General features: G+C 42.6%; 1 protein-coding gene across 2 annotated transcripts in view; it reads right to left on the bottom strand.

Moving 5' to 3' along the window:
* Nucleotides 1–5361: 5361 nt before the first annotated feature.
* The window catches only part of JAM2 (junctional adhesion molecule 2), a 143391-nt gene continuing 132902 nt past the window's right edge, over nucleotides 5362–15850 (bottom strand). The window contains exons 8-10 of one of the 2 annotated variants that reach the window (XM_040338825.1): nucleotides 11109–11124; nucleotides 8836–8875; nucleotides 5362–6009 (exon numbers count right to left, since the gene is read on the bottom strand). In XM_040338825.1, the coding sequence (XP_040194759.1) occupies nucleotides 5977–6009; nucleotides 8836–8875; nucleotides 11109–11124 (89 nt within the window). In that variant the 3' untranslated portion in view covers nucleotides 5362–5976. Of the gene's footprint in view, nucleotides 6010–8835; nucleotides 8879–11108; nucleotides 11125–15850 lie in introns of both variants that reach the window. The other variant, XM_040338824.1, reaches the window with a different exon arrangement.

Here is a 15850-nt window from a genome sequence, read left to right as displayed (position 1 = left end):
AGGGGATGTAAAGGTTTGTTTTTTATTTTCTAAATAGGTTCCTTTAAGCTAGTGCATTGTTGGTTCACTTACCTTTTCCTTCGATTTCCCTTCTAAACGTTTTTTTCTTTGTCTGAATTTCTCACTTCCTGTTTCTCCTCGGTAAGCTTTCCACCATCATCCGAGCCGTTCTGGCTGGGGGTTAGTCAACCAGAACAGCTTACTGAGGAGGAACAGGAAGTGAGAAATTCAGACAAAGAAAAAAAAACATTTAGGGCCAGATTCTCAGTGGAGATACGACGGCGTATCTCCAGATACGCCGTCGTATTTCTGCGTTGCGCCGTCGTATCTATGCGCCTGATTCTTAGAATCAGTTAGGCCCCGTACACACGAGAGGATTTCCGCTGGAAACGGTCCGCCGGACCGTTTCCAGCGGACATTCCTCCTCTGGATTTTGATCTGATGGCTTGTACACACCATCAGATCAAAATCCCAGCGGAAAACAAACGCGGTGACGTGCCGCGCCGTCGCCGCGACGATGACGCCGCGATGATGACGCCGCGACGTGCGCGACCCTGGAAGGTAAATACTTCCACGCATGCGTCGAATCACTTCGACGCATGCGAGGGATGGGGATCGGGCGGACTTATCCGGTGAGTCTGTACAGACGACCGGATAAGTCCGAAGGACATATTCCAGCGGATAGGTTTCTTAGCATGCTGGATTTTTATCCGCTGGAAAATGTCCGCTCGGGCCTACACACGACCGGATCTGTCTGCTGGAACTGATCCGCGGATCAATCCCAGCGGATAAATCCGGTCGTGTGTACGGGGCCTTAAGCATAGATATCTGTTAGATCCGACAGGCGTAAGTCTCTTACGCCGTCGGATCGTAACTGCATATTTACACTGGCCGCTAGGTGACGCTTCCGTCGAATTCCGCGTCGAGTATGCAAATTAGCTAGATACGCAAATTCCCGAACGTACTCCCGGCCGACGCAGTAAAGTTACGCCGTTTACGTTAGGCTTTTCCCGGCGTATAGTTACACCTGCTATATGGTGGCGTAAGTGCGGCGTAAAAATATGTTAAGTATGGCCGTCGTTCCCGCGTCGAAATTTGAAAAAGTTACGTCGTTTGCGTAAGTCGTCCGTGAATGGGGCTGGACATCATTTACGTTTACATCGAAACCAATGACGTCCTTGCGGCGTACTTTGGAGCAATGCACACTGGGAAATTCCACGGACGGCGCATGCGCCGTTCGGGAAAAACGTCAATCACGTCGGGTCACAGTACATTTACATAAAACACGCCCCCCTGATCCAAATTTGAATTAGGCGGGCTTACGCCGGCCGATTTACGCTACGCCGCCGCCGCAACTTACGGAGCAAGTGCTTTGAGAATACAGCACTTGCCCGTCAAAGTTGCCGAGGCGTAACGTAAATCGGATACGTTACGCCGCCGCAAAGATACGCGGTTCTATGTGAATCTAGCCCTTTGAAGGGAAATCGAAGGAAAAGGTAAGTGAACCAACAATGCACTAGCTTAAAGGAACCAATTTAGAAAATAAAAAATGAACCTTTACAACCCCTTTAAGTGCCAAACTCTAGCTCTGACTCCGCAGGGGCCATTGCAGAAAGTTCCTTCGCTGGCAGGGGAGAGGCTTATTTATGAATGCTGTGACTACTTTCTAAAGAAAAGAAGCTTTGAAAATATTTTATTTTCCTGCAATTGGGATGTATTTAGCTGTAATGGGTTCTGATGCTGGGGTCTTTGTCCTTAGGTCACTTTGGACCTTCTCTTGGGCAGCCTATAAGAGCCCATCAGGGGGCGTGGCTTTCTCTAATTAGCAAAATCCCACCCACTAAGGTTTTCCTGTTTTTTCATTGAAGCCATAGAATACCTATAAAAGGGAATCATTTTAAACTCTTTACATAAATACAAGAGGCATGGAGAAGCTCAGCTATGAGGGACTGAATGCATTCTATGGAGAAGAGGCAATTAGGGGGATATGATCACCATGTAAAAATACATAAGTGGTCCATATAATAAACTTAGGGGCAGATCCTCAAAGACATTACGCCGGCGTATCTGTTGATACGCCGCGTAATTTCAAATTCTGCGCGTCGTATCTTTTGGTTGGTATCCACCAAACAGATACGACGGTATCTGTCTTAGATCCGACAGGCGTACGCCTTAGTACGCCGTCGGATCTAAGATGCAATTTTCCGGCAGCCGCTGGGTGGCGTTTCAGTCGTTTTCCGCGTTGAGTATGCAAATTAGCTATTTCCGATGATCCACGAACCTACGAGCGGCCGTCGCATTTTGTTACGTCGTTTTTGTTCGGCTTTTTCCGGCGTATAGTTGAAGCTGCTATTTGGTGGCGTACTCAGTGTTAAGTATGGCCGTCGTTCCCGCGTATAATTTTAAATATTCTACGTCGTTTGCGTAAGTCGTCAGTGAATGGGGCTGGACGCCATTTACGTTCACGTCAAACCAATGACGTCCTTGCGACGTCATTTAGCGCAATGCACGGCGGGAAATTTAGGGACGGCGCATGCGCAGTTCGTTCGGCGTGGGGACGCGCTTCATTTAAATGAAACACGCCCCCTACTCGCCGCACTTGAATTCCGCGCTGTTACGCCGCGAGAGATACACTACGCCACCGTAACTTACGGCGCAAATTCTTTCTGGATTCAAAACAAAGCCAGGTAAGGTACGGCGACGTAACGTATCTCAGATACGCTGTGCCCATGCAATTGTACGTGAATCTGCCCCAGAATGTTGAGTTATTCATTTTCAGGTCATTACAGAGGACAAGGGGGCACTCTTTACATCTGGAGGGAAAGAGATTTATCCTCCACAAATGGAAAGGCGCTTCACAATAAGTTCCTAAATGCACAAAATAGAACTGGATATTAACATGTATAGGTCATAATAATAATAATAATAATAATAATAATACATTTATTACAATTATTATACTTTTTTTTTTTTTTTTGTCACGGTACAACCAAAAATGTAAATGTATTTTATTGGTAATTATGTGATAGACCAACACAAAGTGGCACATAATTGTGAAGGGGAAGGAAAATGATAAATGTTTTTTTTTTTTTTTTTTTACGGCAGGAATTGGCCACAATTTGAGTTGTGTATTGCCAGCTTATTTAAGTCATTAAAGACTGGAATAGGCAAAAAGAAAGAAAACCCCTCAATCTTCCAGTAAAAGAGATTAGAGTTGGGGGATGTAAAAAGTGCCACTATATACACGCAGAGTTTTTTTAACATAAAAAACACATACGATTGTATTTATACAGTCAAAGAAGAAGAATATAAAAAAAAATGTAAAAAAAGTCCATTCCTCTTTCATAGTTCTCCATCTCAGTTATAGAATGTATATGTTTTTCCATATCCATTTGAATCAAGAGCATGTGGGTCCTGATGAAGCACTTTATCTATACAAAACGTGTTGATCCATCGGACCTTATATTTGTAAAATTCTGATTGTAGATTTTTGGACTTTTTCAACTTTTTTCATTTAAATTCTGCTTCTTTGATTGTACTGATAAAATTGTATATGTTTTTCATATATATATAAAAAAAAAAAAACAACAACTTTGTGTGTATATAGTGACACGTTTTACATCCCCCAACTCGAGTCTCCTTTACTGGAAGGTTGGAGTTTTTTTTATTTTTTTCTCTTTGTCTATATATATTTATTTGGGGGATGTTGTTCATTGTTTGTGGGTACGGTCTCCCTGCCCACACATCATTTTTCGTAAAAAGGGTGGAATATGCTTTTCAAGGCAGGAAAATACAATTTTCAGACTGCAACACACATGGACCCATTGTCTACATTTGGCTTATTCAGCGGGTATCGGACAAAATTCAAGCCCTGTATGTCCAGCTTAAAGAGGAACTGCAGTCTGCTCACATAATTTGTAATAAAAACATCTTTGCCACTCTGAGGCCGCGTACACACGGTCGGACAAAACCGATGAGAATGGACCGAGGTTCAGTTTCATTGGTCCAAACCGACGGTGTGTGTATAGCCCATCGGTCTGTTTTCCTTCGGTCCAAAATATAAAAACATGCTTCTAAATCGAACCGATGGGCCGCTGACCGATCGGTCCAAACCGATGGTTAGTACAGAAAAGCATCGGTTCAAAACCCGTTCAAAACCCGCGCTCAGAATCAAGTCGACGCATGCTTGGAAGCATTGAACTTTGTTTTATTCAGCATGTCGTGTGTTTGACGTCACCGCGTTCTGACCCGATCGGTTTTTGGAACGATGGTGTGTACGCACATCAGACCATCAGGCCACTTCAGCGGTGAACCGATGGACATGGCCCGTCGGACCATTCTCATCGGTTTGGAACAACCTTGTGTACGTGGCCTGAAGCTTCCCTCCAACTATTTTGCATATTATTTTATATATACTGTGATTCTGTACTTGCCAAATATGCTGCAGAAATCTCCCTCCACTAAGCCTGGCTGCAACCATTTTAACTGTGGGCAGCTGAAGCTGCTGCCTGTTCACTTCCTGGATTTACACAGACACACAGGAGGCACACCCAATTTTTAGCCTGGCACGCACATAGAGTCATTGTTAGAGGTCGACCGATATATCGGCCGATATTTGGCGTTTTTAAATTAATCGGCATCGGCCGATTTGTGCTTTAAAAAAGCCGATTGATAAGTTCAGCACCGCGACTTGCAACTCCGTGTAGGAGAATTCTCAGTTTAACCATTTAAAGGCTAAATCTTTTTTTACATTTGTTGCTTACAAGTAAAAATCCTGTATTTTCTGCTAGAAAATTACTTGGAACCCCCAAACATTATATATTTTTTTTAGCAGAGACCCTAGGAAATAAAATAGCGATTGCTGAAATATTTAATGGGGAAAAAATATACTTTAACAAATAAAAAAAAAAAAACTAAACAGTAAAGTTAGCCCATATTTATTTTTTTTCGACCAAAAGTTTTCATTACCTGTTTTTGTGTATTACATTTTATATATATATATTACACAAAAACAGGTAATGAAAACTTTTGGTTGAAAAAAAATAAATATGGGCTAACTTTACTGTTTAGCCCAAAAGCGCCTGAAAAATCGGCTTAACATATCGGCCCAAAAAAATCGGCATCATAAATCGGCTATCGGCCGCCGTGATTTCTAAATATCGGTATCGGCCAGAGAAAAACCCATATCGGTCTACCTCTAGTCATTGTCTTATCTTAGTATTCCACTCCTTCTTGCCAACCACCCACTTCCTTTTCCAAACCCCAAACCTTCCATTGGAGCCCCTAAGAAAACAGTTGGTCAATCCTGGAATTATTTCAGTATCTACAGGAGGCATCTGAGAACAGAAAGTGAGACGAGAGTTGGAAGAGTTTGGTTTAGTCATCAAAGCAGCAACTGGCCACCATGCATAGGCACAAAAGAGTCTTTCCATCCTCAGTCTTTTTCTTTATAGGTCACCAAGTTTATGTTGCAGGTGGTATATATTTTTATGAGAAAGATTTTCATCCAGAAGATAAAATACTAAACTAGCTAGTTTCAGTACAAGGCCTCCTGACCTATCTGCAATGCTAATATTTCTCGTCTTAAGTAACGCCTAAGACTGAGATCCTCTTCTATATTAGGCTAAGCAACTAGCTCCACATTTTTCTATATACACATGAGCTCTGTTGACGTTGTCCAATGCATTGAAGTAAGTGTAGGAAAGTACTAGAACACTGCATGGTAATTTATGGCAGGGGACTGCAGGGTTGTCTTCTTGTCCCGATGGCGGAAGACTCAATGACGATAGACGAACATCGCTGTCCCTGTGTTGAGTTGTCCTTTCACATTAAAGCACAAATGGTTTCCTCTTTTAAACATGGTCATTTACATTTTATGTAAAAATAGATATTCTTTTCAAGTCAATCTCATTGGCAATGGAGCATGCCATTTAGGAAACATGGCGGTTGAAATGGCTGCCTTCACAACCCGGCTCCTCATATGACAAAGGACTTGGTGTGCTTGAAATCCTGCGAGGAAGAATAAAAAAATGATATTATTGAAACTGTTATCTTTCTTAAGATCGAAAAACATCAAATGATATTATTAATTAATAATATTTGTTTATTATTGATTGCAAGATAAACAGAAATGCAAGGCGCACACACCTAGTGCATTACCAGAGATAATTTAATAAAAAATTGTATAAAAGTGGGTACTCACAAAAATGCAACTAACAAAAAGCCATGAACACAGGCACAGAACACGGGTACAGCTAACGTGTTTCGGGGCGCGCACCCCCTTCCTCAGAGCTAGGCTAGTCTTGTACACCATGGGCAAGCTCCGAGACTAGCCTAGTTCTGGGCGGGTTTATGGGGGATATAATTACAATGGTATTTTATGTAAATGGTTTTATAAAATAAATGGTCTTTAAGGGGACATAGCTGACACTTTTTTTATAGCTGCTTTTTTTGTTATTTGTATAATGTAGTCCAGAAACAGTAGTTTTTTTTCTAACATTCTCTTCAATATTGTATGGTAATTGTACTGACAACTCTGGCCTTATTTAGGGGTTTAACCACTTCAGCCCCGGACCATTTGGCTGCCAAATGACCGGGCCACTTTTTGCAATTTGGCACTGCGTCACTTTAACTGACAATTGCGCGGTCGTGCGTCGTGGCTCCCAAATAAAATTCACATCCTTTTTTCCCACAAATAGAGCTTTCTTTTGGTGGTATTTGATCACCTCTGCAATTTTATAAAAAAAGCAATATTTTGTACTTTTTGCTATAATAAATATCCCCAATTTTTATTTATTTTTTTAAAATAAAATTGTTTAGGCCGATATGTATTCTTCTACATATTTTTGGTAAAACAAAATCGCAATAAGCGTATATTGATTGATTTGCGCAAACAATATAGCGTCTACAAAACACGGGATAGTTTTATAGCATTTTTTTTCTTACTAGTAATGGCGGCGATCTGCGATTTTTATCCTGACTGCGAATTTATGGCGTAAACTTCGGACACTTTTGACACATTTTTGGGACCATTGTCATTTTTACAGAGATCAGTGCTATAAAAATACTGTAAAAATGACGCTGGCAGTGAAGGGGTTAACTACTAGGGGGCGCTGAAGGGGTTAAGTGTGTCCTATGGAGTGATTCTAACTGTTAGGGGGAGGAGCTACCAGTGACACGTCACCGATCACTGTTCCCGATCACAGGGAACAGTAGATCCCTGACAAGTCACTTGGCAGAACAGGGGAATGTCTTTTTCCAAAGGCATCCCTCTGTTCTGCCTTTGCCGACCGCAATTCGCGGACCGCCTTGGAAAATCGAGTTCGTGGGACCTGCGGACGTACTCACGAGGCACGCACGGGCACGTGCTCCAACTGGGCGGCAAATTTAAAGGGACATACAGGTACGCCCATTTACCTGCCCGTGCCATTCTGCTGACGTATATCGGCGTGCGGCGGTCGGCAAGTGGTTAACCAGTTAGCAACCGCCCTATAGACGAAATACGTCTACAAGGCGGTTGCTTAACTCTGGGAGGGCGTCAATGTACGTCCTCCCAGAGTCGCGCGCCCTGTGGGGCGCGCACACGGGAGTCTCCGTGACCGCCGGGTCCTCCGGACCCGGCTGATCACGGATCACGGTAAATCGCCGCCGATAGCGGCGATTTACCACGTGATCGCTCCGTCCAATGACAGAGCGTTCACTAGTAAACAAACCGGCGTCATGTGATGACGCCGGTTCCTCCCTCTCCTCTCTGTACCGAACGGTACAGTGTGAGAGAGGAGAGGGGAGAGAGCGGAAGCAGCAGCAGCTGCTGCTGCTGCTGCGGGCTGGATCTGTGACACATGTAGTCACAGATCCAGCCATCCATCCATCCCTCCCTGTGCAATACTCTGCAATGCCCCCATACTCTGCAATGCCCCCATACTCTGCAATGCCCCCATACTCTGCAATGCCCCCATACTCTGCAATGCCCCAAAATACTCCGCAATGCCCCGCAATACTCTGCAATGCCCCGCAATACTCCGCAATGCCCCGCAATACTCCGCAATACTCCGCAATGCCCCACAATACCCCGCAATACTCCGCAATACCCCGAAATACCCCGCAATACCCCGCAATACCCCGCAATACCCCGCAATACCCCACAATACCCCGCAATACTCCACAATACCCCGCAATACTCCGCAATACCCTGCAATACCACACAATACTCTACAATACCCCACAATACTCCGCAATACTCCACAATACCCCGCAATACTCCGCAATACCCTGCAATACCACACAATACTCTACAATACCCCACAATACTCCGCAATACCCCACAATACTCCACAATACCCTGCAACGTCGTCTATGGGGATTTTTAAGTAGCAAAGTTTGGCGCCATTCCACAAGCGTGTGCAATTTTGAAGGGTGACATGTTGGGTATCTATTTACTCGGCGTAACTTCATCTTTCACATTTAAGCAAAAGAATGAAGAAAAAATACTAAATATGCCAAATTTTATAACAGAAACAAAGAAAAATTATTATTTTTTACAGAATTTTCAGTCTTTTTTCTCTTATAGCGCAAAAAATAAAAAACCCAACGGTGATTAAATACCACCAAAAGAAAGCTCTATTTGTGTGAAAAAAAGGACGAAAATTTCATTTGGGTACAAAGTTGTTTGACCGAGTAATTGTCATTCAAATTGTGTGAGCACCGAAAGCTGAAAATTGGTCTGGTTATTAAGGGGGTTTACGTGCCCAGTGGTCAAGTGGTTAATAGATGATTCCTAAATACCAGAACAGTTGCAGTTTAATATTAAAGAACTCTAAGCTCTGTGTTACTTACATTTTCCTTTTGTGATGCCGACATGTGAGAACCTTCTTTCCTGCTGAAGAAGACAAGGAAAAAAAAAGGAAATTATTAGTGAAAGCAAAAGGTTTTTTAAGTTGAACAATTTATCTTCTAACGGGACTCTTCTGATATCTGGAAATCATTGTCTTCCTTTGTGAATTGGGTTACTATTGTAGAACAATGTACAGTATTTGCACTCTTTTGCAAAAGAGCACCAAGGGGTTCATTCACTAAATGCAAATTTGCTGTTCACGTTGCAAGGGAATTTGCACGTTGCTGGAGGATTTTCCCTAGCTTAGTAAATGTGCTGAACAATCACTTTGCAAGGAAAATTAATAAAAATATATATATTTTTTGCTTGCATATGATTGGATGGTGGAAGTCAGCAGAGCTTCACCCAGTGGCTTATCTAGGGTATGACAGCCATGGCAAGTGCCATGGGCACCATGGAGAGGGGGGCGACAAAAAGCCACCCCCTGAATAAAAAAAACCCATCCGTCATATAGTGCTCAATATGGATTAAATAAATTATAAATGTGCATAGCCATAGATATCATTAATAAAGTGTAATAAAGTGATTTGTGCAGCAAGCTCATTAAACAGTCCACATTCAGTGAAAGTTCATGTACTGCAAACTTTGAGCAGGGACTATTGATGGGTACCGTGGCTGCACTTGATGGGCACAGTGGCTGCGTTTGATGGGCACAGTGGCTGTGTTTGATAGGCACAGTGGTTGCGTTTGATTGGCACAGTGGCTGCGTTTGATAGGCACAGTGGTTGCGCTTGATGGGCACAGTGGTTGCGCTTGATGGGCACAGTGGTTGCGCTTGATGGGCACAGTGGCGGCAATTGATGGCACAGTGGCTGCTTTTGATGGGCACAGTGGCTGCAATTGATGTTTTTTTTTTAGTTTGATTGCGCCTCCCAAAAATTTTCAGCAGCAGCCGCCAGTGGTCCCCAGTGTCCCTCTCTGTCTTTGTCGCACTGCGTCCCTCCCTGTCCCTGGTTATATGAAAGATGGGTTTCAAATGTTTTGACAGGCGCGCAGTTTCAGTTCTTGCCATAGGTGCCATTTTCACTAGATACGCCTCTGGTTTCACCCCATTCAATAAGCTAAGGGAAAATTCCCTTGCAAAGTGAACAGCCTGACTTCAGTAAATCAATCTCATTTGATGGGTAAGGGAAATCTAAATCAAAATGCTCAGATAACCAAAGGTCATTGAAGCCAAATTCAGCAGTACCTGCATGCCTCGGTTAACTTGACCAATTTGCATACCTAAGCATTTCGTTTTTGTTCTAATAATTACTCTACTCTGTTTATATATTAAAGGCTGACAAATGAAAAAAAAAATGTTTTGTTGCCTTAAGTCTATGGGAATAGATAACCAGCTTAAACCCCAAAACAAAGATGTAATATATTGAAGCTTACAAATCCATTTTTGTTCCATAGAAATGCATGGAAGCTCTTGATTCAGGTGTTTTTGAGAGTTTTACTGTGTTTTTGAGTGTTTTTCTGCTCAAATGCAGTGATTAAATGAAAATAAATAATAATAAATAATGAAATAAATAATAATAATAATAAAAAAAAAAAAACCCCTAACCCTTAAAGCGTCAGTTAACCACGCCTGGTCATTTTTACCTACAGGTAAGCCTATAATAAGACTTATCTGTAGGTAAGATGAATATCTCCTGAACGTGCAGCGTTTAGGAGATAATAACCCTGCATTCAGCCAGTGATATTCCTGGTGCATGCGCTCTGAAGGTCTGACATACCTTGCCAGAATTTCAGAGCTTTGTGCCGGAAACCAAGGGCTCCAGCATGCACGTCATCGCAGCTCCGGCCAATCACATAGCCGAAGCATGCGAACCCGGATAAGAAACACACAGGACCGATATAGTTTTTTCAGGGCCGATATGATACCAATATTTTCAGGCCGATATCAGGTGCCGATATTTTGTACATTTAAAGTTTTTATTTTTACACTATCCCTTTATATATATTTTTTTATTGGTGTCACAAGCGCATGTGCAGTAGGGAACCAGGAAGTGAAGCCGAAAGGTGGCCTTACCGAGGATGGCAGCAGGGGCACCCGAGAGCCGAGTCACAGATCGGCTTTGGGTGCCGACATTGCGGGCGCCCTGGACAGGTAGGTGTCCTTATTTTAAAAGTCAGCAGCTGCAGTATTTGTAGCTGCTGACTTTAAAAAAAAAATTTGGGCGGAACTTTGCTTTAAGTTATTACATTTAAAATAGAAAATAATACTTACTCAGTTGATTTTCCACCTGAAAGTAGAAAAAAGGGAGAAAAAATAATGTTACAATGTATGTTAACGTTCAATTTCTAAAATCATTATCAGATAAGTACTAATGGATTATTTTATACTTGTTTTTTTATTATTTTTACATTAAGTTATTCTCAATGTGTTTTTAAGAAGGCATTTGGCAGAATGTGTGCCCCTAATACCAACTGCCAATCTACCTGAGCTGAAGGACATGAAACAGGTAACTGGGCAGTCATAATGGGCATCAGGAGAAATAAAGAAGGTGCATTTCTTCATCAGAGACACAGAAACTGAATGGGTTGTTTTACAAGGTGAGGGTTTACATATACTCAATTTATTCTGGGAGAGAAGATTTTGGCTGGGCAACTGAAAATCAAATTAGCACCCCATCCCTAGATACATAGTAGAATATAAAGAAAGATTTTTGTGGGACTTTTATGGTGCAAAAAATATATAAATGTAATAGATTAAAAATTCATGTTATATGAATACATAGAATACATATAAAAAATTATCTTGATTTTTTAAACAGAAGGTGCAAACTGATTAGATCTCTACATGTTTCGCCATTTCAATGGCTTCTTCAGGAGAATTTTAATATCAGGCACTGCGTATAAGATCACTTGACGCTTGATTATTAGATGGACCATTAATGGGAATTCCTCTCTACATTATAATATCCCCCTCTATGGTACTACCAGTTGATCCAATTTTATCCATCCATATTTTGGTGTTCATCTATCTACTGAATACACAGGTCTGAACTGGAACCATTGTAGTACGTAGGTCTTCTGTCAAATCTGGGAGATTGAAATTAATTTGTATTTGTTTTATAAAAAACAACTATGTGTCTATATTTCTTTAAAAAAAAATATTTTTCATTATAGTGATCTTATACGCAGTGCCTGATATTAAAATTCTCCTGAAGAAGCCATTGAATTTGTGAAACATGTAGTAATCAGTTTGGACCTTCTGTTTATATATCAAGATCAATTTTTGAATGTATTCTATGTATTCATATAAAATGCATTTTTGATCTATTAAATTGATATATTTTTCTATATTTTTGTATTTTTTGCACCTTAAAAGTCCCACAAAAATCTCTTTATATGCTGAATTTATTCTGGCCATTGGAACGCGATAATGCGCAAACATGTCTAAACACGTTTAGCGCTTATGAACGTTTATCTGCATTTTTTCCTGCCCAAGAGCTCCTATCCTGAACTCCCTGGTAATGTTTTTTTTCTTCTGCTTGTAAACGCTCCTCTTCTAATACCCGTGTAGCAGTGATGTGTGCGTCAGCGTCCCAGCACGCACTGGTTGATGACATCAGTGTCAGTTGGGATATGAGTCTGGTATGGATTTTGGGGGGGGGGAGGACCCCACGCCATTTTTCTTTTACATTTTGGTCCCCCTCCAAATTCATACCAGACCCGAAGGGCCTGGTATGGATTTTTTTTTCGCAAATTTTTTAGCCAGCAATTCTTTTTTTTCTTTTTACATTCAGCTGTCAGCAGAAAAACCCAGCTGACAGCTGATGACTAATCGGGTGTTAGAGCGCATCGCCCGGCTTCCTGTTCCAGCTCCTTAGCAACCAGTTATGTATATGTTTTTAATGGGGGTTGAAAAAAAAAAAGCATTAAAAATTCATAAAAATTAAACACTTGTGTTTCTGGTGCGACTCCATTGAAGTATATTACATGCAAAACGCAATCTGCTGCGGTAAAAAAAAAGTCGTGACCTTTTCCAAAAATGCACCGGCTGAAAAAACGCATAGATGTGAACATGTACCATAGGAAACCGTGTTAAATGGACTGAAAAACAGAAAACGCACAAAAAAAGGGCATAGGCGTGAACGTAGAGTAAAGTAAAGTTTTGTCTTGGGATACAAACGTTTTTAAATTTGACCTAGTGGTGTAGTTTCCCCTTGTGGCCAGCAGGTGGGGCATGTTAATAAGATATCAGACGCCTCGCTGCCAAGAAAATCATAAACAAAAGAAAACTTCGGAGTTCCTGAGTAAAGCGTTCCAACACTTGTTGCGTAACAACAAAAAGTACAATTTAAATAAACACGAGCAGGCACAGTTTATTTTATAAGCTGCCTGATAAGTGTACATGTCACTCCATTTCTTCTATCTGCAGCTCACAAACATGTGGACATCCTTGATAAGCTTCTGCTATATATTATGGCCCGGATTCACATACATCGGCGCATATTTATGCCGGCGTAGCGCATCTAATATACGCTACGCTGGCGCAGCGCGGAGAGGCAAGCACAGTATTCACAATGCACTTGCCCTCACTCGCTCTCAAATCTACGCTGGGCTTCCTCGGCGTAAGCCAGCGTAGGTGGAAGTGGGCGCGAGCCATGCTAATGAGGCGTGACCCCATGCTAATGATGGGCCAAGCGCCATAGAAGTACTTCAAACGAACGGCACATGCGCCGTCCCATGGCCGCATCCCAGTGCGCATGCGCAGAATCACATCAAAATAACTGCCTAAGATACGTCGAATCACTGCCTACGACGTGAACGTAACCTACGCCTAGCCATATTCACGTACTACGTAAACAACGTAAAATACGACGGCTGTGTTCCCTGGTCCATACCTTAGCATGAGTTGCGCCTCATAGATGGGGAATAACTTTACGCCGGACGTTACGACTTACAAGAACCGCATATATTATGCGCCGGGCGCAAGTACGTTCGTGAATCAGCGTATCTGCCTCATTTGTATATGCGCATAGAAAATCAATGGGAGCGGCAAATGTGCCCAGCGTAAATATGCACCTACGATACGCCGGCGTAGGAAAGTTACGTCGGTCGGATGAAGCCTATTTTCAGGCGTATCTAGTTTTGTGGGCACGGCGCACAGATACGACGGCACACATTTACACTTACGCGGCATATCTCGAGATACGACGGCACACATTTACACTTACGCGGCGTATCTCGAGATACGACGGCACACATTTACACTTACGCGGCGTATCTCGAGATACGACGGCACACATTTACACTTACGCGGCGTATCTCGAGATACGTCGGCTTAAGTGCTTTGTGAATCCGGGCCAATGTATATATACACAGTGGAACCGCGGTTAACGGGCGTTTGGAATAACGAGCAACTTTTTATTTTTTATTCTGACTCGGTTTGTGATTGTTATCTCACACTACGAGCAGAATTCAAGCTAATGGGGTGTGCAGTACCGCATTTAGCCAGAGGTGCGGAGGCGCTGGTGACACCCGGAGCTGTTCCGAGCCGTATGAAAATACTTGGAATCACTTGGAAATACTCAGAAATACTCAGTTCCCGAGTGTTTCCAAACCTTTCCGAGGGTTTCCAAGATCAGCCAGGCTGTCTGAGTATTTCCGAGGCTCTCCGGTGCCCCACCACCTCTGGCCACATGCGGCATTGCATGCCATAGAAGTCAATGCGGAACAAATTATCTTAGTTTCCATTGACTTCTATGGGGAAACTCGCTTTGATATGCGAGTACTCTGGATTACAAGCATTCTCCTGGAACGGATTATGCTCGTAATCCAAGGTTCCGCTATATATTATAGGCCCCTGTGTGATGATAAATAATGATTGAGACATAAAATAAATAGCTGCAAAAGAGCAATAAATTAAAGAGGATCTCCATCCAAACTGATTCCAGTTCTTGATGTTGTCTGGATGGGTTAGAGCCTTTTTCTTTTTTCTTGCTGTGTCTCCACTGGAAAGATTCCCCCATACTTCCTCCCTACACCCAGCACTGAGCTGTACGCTGAATATTTTGTTCCCTCTTGCAGAGTGCGGGCCAGATCCACAAACCAATTACGCCGGTGTATCTATGGATACGCCGCGTAATTTTTAAAATGCCCCGTCGTATCTTTGTTTTGTATCCACAAAACAAGATACGACTGAATCTGGGCTCGATCCGACTGGCGTACGTCTTAGTACGCCGTCGGATCTTAGGTGCATATTTACGCTGGCCGCTAGGTGGCGTTTCCGTCGAATTCCGCGTCGAGTATGCAAATTAGCTAGATACAGCGATCCACGAACGTACGTCCGGCCGGCGCATTTTTTTACGTCGTTTCCGTAAGGCTTTTTTTGGCGTATAGTTACCCCTGCTCTATGAGGCATACTCAATGTTAAGTATGGCCGTCGTTCCCGCGTCCAATTTTGAATTTTTTTACGTCGTTTGCGTAAGTCGTTCGCGAGTAGGGCTTTGCGTACAATGACGTTCACGTCGTAACGTCGCGGCTTGTTGCGGGTTAATTTTGAGCATGCGCACTGGGATACCCCCACGGACGGCGCATGCGGCGTTAAAAAAAACGTTAATTACGTTGGGTCAAGACGTATTTACATAAAACACGCCCCCATCACATACATTTGAATTGCGCGCCCTTACGCCGCCAAAGTTACACTACGCCGCCGTAACTTACAGCGCAAATTCTTTCAGGATACAGAAATTACACTGTAAGTTACGGCGGCGTAGTGTATCAGAGATACGCTACGCCGGACGGAAAGATGCGCCAGGGTACGTGGATCTGGCCCTGCATTTGTATCACTAAGAAGATTGACACCGACACCAGCCCCACTCCATTCTTCAGATGATTGAATGACGATCACTCTAGAGAAATCTCCTTAATGGGGACACAGCAAAAAAAGCCTAATAAAAACCTGACTCTTCTGTCTTAAAATGAATGAGCGGAAAACATTTTGCATTATTTCCACCAAAA

The sequence above is a fragment of the Rana temporaria genome, chromosome 2, assembly GCF_905171775.1.
Source record: "Rana temporaria chromosome 2, aRanTem1.1, whole genome shotgun sequence".
Taxonomy (NCBI): Eukaryota; Metazoa; Chordata; class Amphibia; order Anura; family Ranidae; genus Rana; species Rana temporaria.
This window is presented reverse-complemented; position numbering and strand designations above follow the sequence as displayed.